The sequence below is a fragment of the Mytilus californianus genome, unplaced genomic scaffold (genome assembly GCF_021869535.1).
Source record: "Mytilus californianus isolate M0D057914Y unplaced genomic scaffold, xbMytCali1.0.p SCAF_11, whole genome shotgun sequence".
NCBI lineage: Eukaryota > Metazoa > Mollusca > Bivalvia > Mytilida > Mytilidae > Mytilus > Mytilus californianus.
The window spans coordinates 71287798-71300837 of record NW_026262593.1 but is presented as its reverse complement, the minus strand read 5'-3'; the positions used below and the strand labels follow the sequence as shown (position 1 = coordinate 71300837).

The following is a 13040-nucleotide window of genomic DNA, read 5'->3' as shown; positions in this document are numbered from 1 at the left end:
CAGGAAGGATCAACTTCAAATTTGATGTCAGGAAAGATTATAACGTTAAATATATAAATATAAGAAAAAAAATAATCGTTAAAGTGTTGTAAAACTTGACCTGACCAAAGTCGACTCTGCCCTGACTAATGTCCAGACCGATGTAAAATTGCTAATTTCTTTTTTGTTCTTCGAAGGATCGACTTTAAATTTGATGTCAAGGAAGATTATAACACTAAATATATGAATAAAAGAAAAAAGAAAAAAAAAATATTTTTAAGAGTTAGAAAACTTGACCTGATCAACGTCGACTCTGTCCTGACTAATGTCCTGCCCGATGTAAAAATGTTAATAACTTTTTTTATTATTGAAAGAATTGACTTAAAGTTCGTTACCAAGGAAGATTATAACATAAAATATAAGAATGGATGAAAAAAAATGTTTGTTAGTTTTTGAAATGTTAGACCAACTTCATCTTTGCCATGATGAATGTCCTGACCGATATAAAAATGTCAATAACTTTTTTGTTGTTGAAAGGGATATTATCAAGTTTGGTATCAGGGAAGATGACAACATTTAGTATAAGACTTTTAAAAAAAATTGTAAAAAAAAAATAATTTTAAAGGTAAAAAAAACTCGACCTGACCAATCTATACTTTGTCTTTGCCAATGTCCTGACCGATAAAAAAAGAAAAATAATAACTGTTTTTTCTTTCTCAAAAGCGAGAATAAACTTCTTTGAATTTTCTTCGATCCTTCGAAGAACAAAAAAGAAATTAGCAATTTTACATCGGTCAGGACATTAGTCAGGGTAGAGTCGACTTTGGTCAGGTCAAGTTTTACAACACTTTAAATTATTTTTTTTTGTATTTTTTCTTATATTTATATATGTTACGTTATAATCTTCGTTGACATCAAATTTGAAGTCGATCCTTCAAAGAACAAAAATGTTATTAGCATTTTGCATATTGGTCAGGACATTAGTCAGGACATTGGTCAGGACATTAGTGTAACCCTTCTTTTTGTTAATTTTTCTCTATTCGTGATTTTTTTTTTTTTGCAATTATTCGCTATGCTGTAAACCCCATCTAGATCCTCTTATATATGTATTTATAGATATTTAACTTTGAGATAATGTTTGTTCTCACATGGGAGATCACTCTTGAGCACCTTGTAGAAAAGTGTATGAATGAAATGACGTCATTTTATTGACAACCAACCAAACTCGTGTTTACATCGAGAACTTGGTGACAATTTACGTTATCAACAGCATCAACACTAACAATATGGCGCTAAACGTCAATTTGGAATCCAGGTAGCAAAATTGTAATCAACGAACCATGGACGATTATAGGTTTTAAAATGATAAAGTATATGTAAAGTTCCAGCAATATATATAAACCGCAAAGTGTGCTTAGTTGTCAAGTCCATACACGCCGATAACTGCACATTTATTTTGGGAGGTCGTTCACATAGTTCACGTTACATCTTGTTGAATGTTTTGACTTTTTCGTGTGTTAAAAGTGCCAATATTATCCTTTGATTGGAATTAAATTATTAAAAATCAAATGGAAGTAGGAACGAAAATAAATCGATGTCAAATGTTTTCAAAATGTGATTGTTTTGGTTACTACGAAAGTGCATAGTGAAATAAAGTCTCCTGCTTTCTGTTTTCGAAGCATGTCAAATGTAAATATATTGTCATTGGATTTACATCCTGCTAATGTGCACAAAACACATGGTGGTAAGAAAGGGTCAACATCGTTGATTAAATATGAGGATGAACTAATTCCTATAGTAACACCACGATTAAATCAATCACAGGGTTCAAAAAGAGTAGCGGCAGGACCTATTGTAACCACTAGTGATGAAGAAAGTGACAGTTTGCCACCAAGTCCGAGATCTAATGATACATCTTTAAATCAGAATCGTGAGGCTTGTGAACATGATCATGACTATGAAAATGTGGCATCACCCAGTGGCAGTAGTACTGCCAGTGGCCCTACATATGAACGACCTCCTGGATTTAAGTTTCATGCACATGAAATAAAAAAGACTAAAAAGAAAAAGACAAGTGTTTACTTTGGTGACTTTAAAGGTGGATTAAAGAAACGGGCACCAACACCTCCAAAAGTGAAACCTAGAAGAGGTAATAGATTGGTACAATGTACTTGTTCATAATGTTCATGTATCACTGATTCATAATGTACTAGTACTAGTGAAGATAGATTTTACAAAATTTAAAGAAAATACTTTTTTGTCGCATTATTTCAGGGATCTCATTAGAAAAGTATACGTAGTAGTACATACTAATTTTTGGCTAATGATATTATCATGTTGATTCTATTATTATATATTGCTTAGACTTCATTTTCTACAAAACATCTTGTCTTGAACCCCTTTTTTTGGGGGGAGGGGGAAATTGTACAAATTCAATAATGATAACCGATTTACATTGTATACTCAGTATACTATTGAAAAATAAAGCAGTAAGGAAATTAGTGATGATCACCCAAAGGCAACTCCCCTACACATATACATGCGTATATATCATATTTATATTTGTTCATTTTTTTTTTTACATAAATCGGGCCGTTAGTTTGCTTGTTTGAATTATTTTACATTTGTCATTCTGGGGCTTTAAAATACAAAGAATGTATTCTACATGTACATGTAGCTGACTATGCTGTATGGGTTTGCTCATTGTTGAAGGCCAACGGTGACCTACATGTACATTGTACTAATGTATAGTTCTGTGTCATTTAGTCTCTGGGGTAGAGTTGTCTCATTGGCAATTTAAAACCACATCTTCTTAGTTTTATATCAGAGGAATGGAGGAGAAAGTTATTATACATGTATCCACAGGTCATTGAAAGTTTTTCAATACCAATCAAAGTCAAACACTGTAACTTGAAGTAAAAGTTACACAGTACAGATGCAGATCCAGGATTTTGAAAAAAAGCAATGTTAAAAGAGTGTCAGAGACATGTGATTGGTTTATGTATATATATACATTAACAAATATACATGTATGTAGCTACATGTATATACATGTAAGGGTGACCCAAGCCCCCTGGACCTCCTCTACCGCCCCTAACTCTGCATGGCAGTATCTGCAGTATACAGTTTTACTGAACTAGTACACATTTTTGTTTAGGGGCCAGCTGAAGTCTGCATCCGGGTGAGGGATTTTCTCGCTGTGTTGAAGACCCATTGGTGGCCTTCGGCTGTTTTCTGCTCTTTGGTCGGGTTGTTGTCTCTTTGACACATTCCCCATTTCCATTCTCAATTTTATTGTAGAATGTACTTGTACATGTATGTATTAGATAGAGGTCCCAAATAAGGAAAACAGGGATAATTCACTTTTCATTTGTCATTTTTGTAGAATTTCACAATGTCACTTTTTAAAATGGGGACTCTTTCGAAGCCTCAACAATTCTGGCAAATAAACTATGCGTTTTGTACATGTACAAACAAATGTACATGTACGTCATGTATATCACAGTCTCACAGATGACCCCATCATCATGTGCCACCTTTTTCATTTTTATTTTGACATTTGTTCTGCTTAATTTTGAACTTTTATATTCATGTTCTATCACATTTTTGTAAGACCAAAAATCAAATTTAAATTTTTTGGTGTTGCCTACCTACCCACCTGAAAACAGCCTACCAGAAAAATTTTATGACATACATGTATCATTTCATTTTTTTTTCCCTGCTCTAACTTCATTTTCTTGTCTAAAACATGTAACTTATATATGTTGTTGGCCAAAAAAAAAAAAGAAAAATTCCTACCCACCTAATTATAACCCACCCTTCAACATGTTCAAGGCATGGGTAAGCAACATCAAACAAATTTTTTTTAAGGATGGCCTAAATTAATGTTAATGAACTTTTCTTCTTCTACGTTGTACTTCAAATTGTCGAGTACATGTAGACTATATGTAAATTCATAAATTATTGTGAGGTTTTTATTAATGCAAAAAAAAAAATAATGGTGAGTATCCCAATAATAAATCTTGCATTTTGGTTTGTCATGTCAAAATCACAATAATAAATCTTGCATTTTGATTTGTCATGTCAAAATCCCAATACTGCAAATGTAAACATGGTAAATGCTTCCAATAAATTCTGGGTTTACAGTAATGCTTTTAACATTTAATTTGTACATGTACAAAAAATGTACAAAATGTACCTCTTAATTATTTTGATGATACATTGTAGCATGTACATGTACATATATACATGTCAGTGGCGGATCCAGGGGGGGGGGGGGGGGGGGGGGGGGGGGGTTCCGGGGGTTGGAACCCCCCCTTTTTTGACGATCAATGCATTTGAATGGGGACATATAGTTGGAACCCCCCCTTCATCCTGGGTTAGGAACCCCCCTTTTTATAAATGACTGGATACGCCCCTGCATGTATACATGTATCATCTGACTACAATTGTCATGATTTGAGGCCCTTTCAAAAACACGACATTTGATTTAATAAGGAAAACACATGGAAAGGTACACAAGGTATGTAAATGTACATGTATTATATAAATATAAATAAGATGTGGTATGAATGCCAATGAGACAACTCTCCATCCAAGTCACAATGTATAAAAAGTAAACAATTATAGGTCAATATGGGCTTCAACACAGAGCCTTGGCTAAGACCAAACAGCAAGCTTTAAAGGGCCCCAAAATGGCTAGTGTAAAACAATTCAAACAGGAAAACCAGCGGTCTAATCTATATAAAAAACAAGAAACGAGAAACACTTATGAACCACACCAACAAACGACAAGACCACTGAACAACATGCTCCTGACTTTAGGACAGGTGCATACAAATGCAGCAGGTTTAAACATTTTAACAGGCACCAACCTTCACCCTAACCTGAGATAGTAGTGTAACATTACAACATAAAAAGACATACTATAAAATATCAATAGAAATGGCTTAAGACCTTCTTGAGGACATATCTTATTCTTATTAAGATACATGTACATGTGCATTTTTACACAGTATAGCTTCAAAAACCCTGGATTGCATTGTAAACATTAAGCAGATGCTAAATTACTCATCCTATTGAATAGAATATCAGTTATCACCTCTGCTCTGACAGATTTAATTCTAATTAATTAACTCCTCCTTTTATACATGTATATAAAGACATTACCATTGATTTTAGCATCATACAATGTAACAAGAATGAGAAATATGGGAAATTCCAAAGTCTATTGACTCAGTTGTTTATGTTCTGTTGTAAGAATCAATATACCTGAAATATACGTGAGAAATTAACGCCAGGTAATTTACAAGCTGAGCCAGGTACTTATCAAAGACATTGTCCATTGTTTCAATTATTGATAAACAAATATAAGCAAAATTCAATAATTGATAGTCAGCTCAGGGTCATTATGATGTTAGCTTCAGATTTTCATCCCATAGGGAATATTCAAATGGGTTTTACCTCATCGGATTTTCATTTGCCTTCATTTGCAAGTCCTTTAATCACAAATCAGATATTCATCGCAATTAACGTAAAATTTACAATTATGGAAGTGAAAACCCACGAGAACAGCACTTTTGAATTATTATTTGAAAAATTACATTTATAGTTACATGTATGACCGACATGTAAAAAGAATATATACATGTACATGTCATAACGCTAGCGCTATCCATTAATTAAAGTTTGGACTCACTGTGGCCTGACAATTTCTGTTTTAGTCTTCAATGCACACGCTCATAAGCATGCTAAGTGTGTTTCTTGAGGGGAGAGGGGATTGTAAAGTAGTATATACATATACATGGTACATTTTGTTTTTTTTTGTACTTTTCATATTGTACAAAAAAAGTATATAATTAATCACACTTGAGCAAATTCAATAATTGCTTCATGATCAGTTCAGGGTCATAATTTAGTTAGTTTTAGATTTTTGATCCATAAGGAAAATTCTAATGATTTTTGCTTCATTGGATTTTTATTCTTAATTAAACATCATTAATTTACATCAAGTATTAGTTTTATTATTAAGGTGAAAAATTAGAATTCTGATATCCCATCATCCCAGGAGTGTGCAGTGCTTATAAATGCATTTGTGTTTTTATTCGTAAAAAAAAGATACAAATAGAGTCATGAACAGGGAAAAAAGTAAAATCACAAAAATACTGAACTCCGAGGAAAATTCAAATAGGAAAGTCCCCAATCAAATGGCAAAATCAAAAGTTCAAACACATCAAACGAATGGATAACAACTGCCATGTTCCTGACTTGGTAACTAGATAGTTTAGTTACAATGTATTCATGTATTGTACAATGTAGTCCATAGATTATTTGATCCATTTCTGTTTTTGGTCTTCTATCAATGAATTGATTGATTGATTGATTGGTGGTTCTTAAAGCCACTCTTTTGCTTATACAATGGATTTTGGCTTTCCCTTCATCATTTGTTCATTTGTAATTCTTTAATCACACATCAAGTATTCATTGTTTTTAAGGTTAAAATTTATAAATCTGATGTCCTAATCATGATGAATACACTCTGTGCTTATCATGCTTATGAACTTTGAATTTGCAAAATGCATACATGTACATGATATACAGTATAGATTAGAAGGTGTGGATGGGTGTTTACAGAATAGAGAATAATGGACCAAAAAATAAAGAATAGAGAAAAATGGACCAAAAAAATAAAGAATAGAGAATAATGAGGTGCTAAAATATAAAGAATAGAGAAAAATGGCATACAGAAATTAATGACCCCCCATCCAAACCCTCGTAAAAGTATCGTATACATGTAGTCATGAATTCGGAAGAATACATGTAGTTGAGTGCTGTTAAGTCTAGCTTTAGTTGTTTTGAAAAAGTCCTTAAAACCAACTAACTTGATGCACAATGAACATACCATTCATGTACAGTATGTTCAGTTTATTGTTTAATTTTATCTTGTCCTTGATACATGTACATGAAGTATGAAAAATTTGTCAATGGACATTAAGCCTCCTGCAATAAATCAGATATACATTTTGTTAACTGAAACTGAGAGTGTTTTACAATGCATTATTTTTTAAGTCCTCAATTTTTTTAAAGCAGCAATAAATTCTTATTTTTTCAGAGTGTTCTATGATTGTTTAGTATATATATATATAATTGTATGTAAAATTCATTTTTTTCCAATCTTTGATCATGTTGATATCCTCCTGAATACATGCAACCCGCTGCATTTTTATGCATCTGTCCTAAGTCAGGAGCCTTAGCTGTTCAGCTGTTGTTCAGTGGTTGTAGTTTGTTGGTGTGGTTCATAAGTGATTCTCGATCGTTTCTTGCTTTTTATATATAGATTAGACGGTAGACCGTTGGTTTTCCTGTTTGAATTGTTTTACACTAGTCATTTTGGTGCCCTTTATAGCTTGCTGTTCGGTGTGAGCCAAGGCTCTGTGTTGAAGGCCGTACTTTGATCTATACAAATGTAATTGTTATCTTTATATACATTGTGACTTGGATGGAGAGTTGTCTCATTGGCACTCATACCACATCTTTTTATTTATATGTACAATGTATGCATGAGATACATGTATTTACTACCAGATATTTAGCAAGAATATATTAATCAAACTTGCAATTTTTTTGTTATGACTTGATACAATGTATTATAAACCATGAAAATGAATTTAGTCTTTTCATGATCAGTTTTAAATTGGTTAAGAAAAATATAATAAAATAGTACATGTACATGTTGCATTGTCAAGATGATTTGATACGTATATAAAGACACCATGTAATTAAATTGTCAAATAAGGCTATCCCAATCTCTAATTTTTATGAGAAAAAAGGTCGGTCATGTGGATCTCAAACCACAAATTGAACTTTTATTTTTGTCCAGATAAGAGTACAATGATGATGTACTTGGTATACATTTATACTTGAAATATAAACTTTTAAGTAGAAAACCAAATAAAGATTTATTCTCTTTATGTACTTTCCGTCATAATTTAGTACTTTGTTTAACCTGTCCCTGATGTTAAACATACAAAATTTACATTGTTTGAATTCAATTATATACTACCCTTAGTGTTAGTCATGGTCGATTTTATCAGTATTACTTTTTGCTCTAAACTTTCTTTGTAAAATGGTTCAATAAACAAACTCAACGATCTTTCATATGATAATAAGACTTGAATGTCCACAACGTCTTTGTTTGTAAATAAATGTCTTTGTTGATAAAAAAGACGTAATTATTGTTATAGATTTTTATGTAAGTTCGACTGTATTTATTGGGTTTTGTCATGAAAACTTTTTAGAAATGCTGGTAGTAATTGAAATCTGTTCATTAAAAGATGAATATTAGGTTTTCCAAACTTAGTTGTACTGACAAAGTACTAAGAGGGAAATGATAAAATCATATTGTTTAAAAAATGAAACAAAAAAATCCCAATTTTACCGTAGTGAAAGCAGAGACATATATATATATAATTCGTCTCAAATTTAGCCCAACAATGTTAGATCTTCAAATTTGTGTAAGAAAATTTTTGTTCTTCCCTCAGCCAGAATCGAACCCTTGCTTCTGTGACATCGTGGCAACACCGCCTGCACCGTGTCCAAGGTCCTAGACCACTCGACCACCTAGCTAGGCTACATAAAAATATAGCTTTCGGTGGTCGATGTAATGCCTTTCCTCGTTGGCTTTATATATACAAATGTACATATATATAATTTTTAATCCATCCAAGACACAAAATCAGTACATGCACAGCAAAAAATACACAAAACAGCAAAGGAACAGTACTTTATTGAAGTTCTTCATCTCAAAGTCACAGTGAGGTCTTCAACAGGCAGCAAAAAAAACTCCCACCTACATTGTAACTGCAAGTTTAAGATGGCCACTAGCACGGTTTGAGCGGATTTCTTTGCAAAATAATTTGGATAGATTTTATTATCTGATGTAACACTTCCAAATATACATCATGTACATATAAATTTTTGTCTCTGGTGACAGTCATAGTTGTAGGGTATTTATTTACTCGAGATAATAATTACTTCTCTTGTGTGAACTTCTTCACATTTTGGTGTGTCTGTTTGTTTATCAAAGTTGATTTGCTGCCCATCCAGAGTTCTTGAAATCTGTTTTTTCCCGATGGTCCTTGAAGAAAATCTGCGGGTTCTCACTATTATTTCTATGACAAAATACCAAAATTGTGTCGGTCCTTGAAAAATTTTGGTGGTCAAATCCTTCTGACCACCACTTTTCGAGAACTCTGCCCATCTGAATTATTTACCAAATATCAGTACATGTATATACATACATTATTACTTGCTGAGTTACTACACATAACACATATCTCTTTGTTTCCTTACCACATTATTGTACCATTATCAAGTAAATAATGACTCTCAATACCAGTGATTTGGAGACACATCATGAGCTTGCAATAACGTGAGATTTTGCTCTGTTATGAATGCCACTGTGACTTTTTAGATGAAGATCAGCAGTAAAAGCTCTGTTCCTTCTATTAGTTTTGTCAAGTGCTTGTGACAAACCATATCCCAGGACCCTTCATTTCAATACAACTGTGTCCTATTGTAAATGAGACAGCAACTCAAAACATAACAGAAGAAAAAGTCTTCATGTAACACTGTTGATCATTCTTTCTTGTTTTCTTTTATTGTAGACTCGGTTCCTATGCGGTTGCGGGCATTACCACAGTCATTTTGGAAACAACCAAATTGTCCGAGCAATGTGTCACCTGGTAACCTGTTTCCTTCATTACCACCATTAGGGACTAAGGAAACAGGGGAAGACTTTCAAGGTAACAGTAGTTGTAAAAATATTTAGAACTTTCTACAAATTAATTTTTTGAAGAAAAAAACTAGTTCACCTTAAAAAATATTAGACAAAAAATGTTATAACAAAAATACTGAACTATAGTCTAAGGTAGATTCAAAAGGGGGAAATCAATACAAATTGACTAAACCAAAAGCTCTGGAAAACAACTGTCATATTCCTGACTTTTACAGTAAAATTATATTATTTTGCAAACCATTGACCTTTTATGATCTGTGAATGAAACAATTATAATTGATTTTAAAATTGCATATCGGATTGATCAACCTGACTATCCATTATAACTGACCGTCAAATTTGCTATGCTTGTACTTGTACGTATATTTTTCCAGTCTGCAAAATATGAAAATTGAAATAAGAATTAAACAAATGATCCATTAGTACAAATAGCCAGGCATTGAAACATATTGGCACTGATTCTAAATTTAGGAAAGGTAATACTGAATTCATTCAGCAACATATTGGCACTGATTCTAAATTTAGGATCGGTAATACTGAATTCATTCAGCAACATATTGGCACTGATTCTAAATATAGGATCGGTAATACTGAATTCATTCAGCAACATATTGGCACTGATTCTAAATATAGGATCGGTAATACTGAATTCTTTCAGCAACATATTGGCACTGATTCTAAATATAGGATCGGTAATACTGAATTCATTCAGCAACATATTGGCACTGATTCTAAATATAGGATCGGTAATACTGAATTCATTCAGCAACATATTGGCACTGATTCTAAATTTAGGATAGGTAATACTGAATTCTTTCAGCAACATAGTAGCGCTGAATCAAAATTTTGGAAAGGTAATACTGAATTCTGTCAGCAACATATTGGCACTGATTCTAAATTTAGGATAGGTAATACTGAATTCTTTCAGCAACATATTGGCACTGATTCTAAATTTAGGATCAACGTTACTTATAGATCGTGATATCTTTACATACAGAAACATGCCAAGACAAATTTATCTTGACCTGGATGCATTAAGAAGCCATAGATTACTAAAGGTTTAAATTTATCTATATTATATGTTCTATGAAGAATGAGGAAGGATATTCTGGATTGTGCTTTTTTGTACTGGTATTTAAACCTTGGATAAACTGGGCAATGTTTGTCTACGTTGTCAAAATAATCAGCATTTAAAGTTAATCTGGTAAACGTAATTCCTGATATGTACTTAGAAATAAAATTCATAACTTGTGTAGGGCGATTCAACATGTGCTGTTACCGTGATTTTTAATGATTTATTTTATCATTTCTTGATATGTTTTCATAAAAGAATGTATGATTTACACAAGTTTAAATACATGTATTTAAATCTGTTAAAATCAAGACTAATAAATCAAGAACCCATAACAAAGACCTTTTCTGTTGAAATATTAGGCCATTTTCTGTCTTTGCTTTATTGGTTTGTGTGTTTTTTTATTTTTGGTATATGTTTACTTTTTAAATTTTAAGGTTGAACCTTTAAGGGAAAACTGTTTGAAGTGGCAACATACATTTTTTTGTACATACATTGTATGTTTCAAAAGCAAAATAGATTGACATCACAAGAAATAAAATAATATTTGTTGCTGCCAGACATATTTAGTTTTTGCTACTACAGTATTGTAATGATATGTGTTGAAGGTGACCTTTTTTTTTCCTTAAAAAAAATTAAAATGCAAAAATGTCTAAATTTTTTCCTACATGTATTTTAAATTCCTAAATGTACCGATAGGTTTGTTTCATGTAAGTAATTATAGCTGATTTCAGTTTGTAAATTTAATCCTATTGAACAACACTTTAACAAATACAGGTATTAAGCCCTCCCAAATTAAATATTTTATTCATGCTTAAGAAAAAGTAGTTTCATATTTGAAATACATAGAATGCTTAAGATTAATGATCTTTTAAAAGAAATAACAAAGAAAACAACTATACGTATACAGTATGTGTTTTTCTCATTGTTGAAGGCCATACAATTGCCTATAATTGTTTACATCCACTTCATTTTTTTTTAACTTTGTTGGATAGTTGTCTCATTGGCAATCATACCACATCTCCTTATTCTTATATTTGTAAAGAGAGGAAAAGAATGGCAACTCTGCAGGTTGATGTTTATTACGTTATTTGCTAATAAAGGCATAACAAGATATGATGCATGCCTGAATATTGAACATGGCACAACTATTTTGAAACTGGCAACTCATAGTTTATGCTGGTGCTTTTTCTGTGACAACATTTTGGAGGCCAGCATATAGTCCCAGTTTAATATATAACATTTGTTAAAATAATGAACATAGTATTATGTATAGATGTGAACATTTACATCTGTTTTTAATTACCAAACAGCTGGTGATTGCATTTCACTTATAACCTTGAAGATCATTACTTAGGAACATTGCAACTTAACTTTTAGCTGTCAAAATTAAGATACACATGTAGATAATCATATGTGAGGAGGATGACACATTTTTGTGATGTGGGATATTATAGGGGTAAAAAATAGTGGGATGTGAGATTTTGGGGTTAAAAAATAGTGGGATGTGGCCATCATGTGGGATATAGGGGGTAAAAAAGAGTTGGGTCTATGAAAAAGAAGGTAAAGTAGAATTTGGGAAATGAGCACCCTGTGTATCCCCCTAAATAATGTGCAAAAAAAAAACATTGTAGACTGTAGATGCTTATTTTTTATTTTTTTACGCAAGTTACACAAGAGATACATGTACATGTACTTAAATGTAGAATATGCTAAGCAAGACTTCCTTTTGATGCCCTCAACTTTTTTCTGTGAGTGTGCTTATTCTGTTAACAGTGGGTCAATAAGGGTCTTATTAATCTGCTTGAGAATTACTACAAATTCAATTCAATTTTAGAAGAATGAAATAAGTCCTGCGACTAACTTCCTTTGCAAGAGACTACATAGAATCCAGGATGTGGAGTATAAGATTGATAACCCTAATTGCAGGAGCACCTTTTCTGAGAAAATGAGAGATTTCATTCTATCTTGTTTATGGATTCTTGTAAAATCTAAATTAAGGTTAATTCTCTTGTGGCACCAAGCCCCCCCCCCCCCCCCCCCCCTTTCCCCCCCAAATAAGACACAGTCAAATTACTGTCAAATTTGTGTCAAAATAAGGTCCTCTAATTCCTAATAATGGAGTGCTCCTCCTCCTCCTCCACATCAAATCCTGGATCAGTGTGTGGCCTTGACTTCCTTTTAACGCACAAG

At 32.5% G+C, this 13040-nt stretch overlaps 1 protein-coding gene across 1 annotated transcript in view; it reads left to right on the top strand.

Moving 5' to 3' along the window:
- Window positions 1-1240: 1240 nt before the first annotated feature.
- The window catches only part of LOC127720637 (uncharacterized), a 30275-nt gene continuing 18475 nt past the window's right edge, over window positions 1241-13040 (top strand). Inside the window, exons 1-2 of the mRNA XM_052227348.1 lie at window positions 1241-2128; window positions 9645-9782. Of these exons, the coding sequence (XP_052083308.1) occupies window positions 1660-2128; window positions 9645-9782 (607 nt within the window). The 5' untranslated portion in view covers window positions 1241-1659. The remainder of the gene's footprint in view (window positions 2129-9644; window positions 9783-13040) is intronic.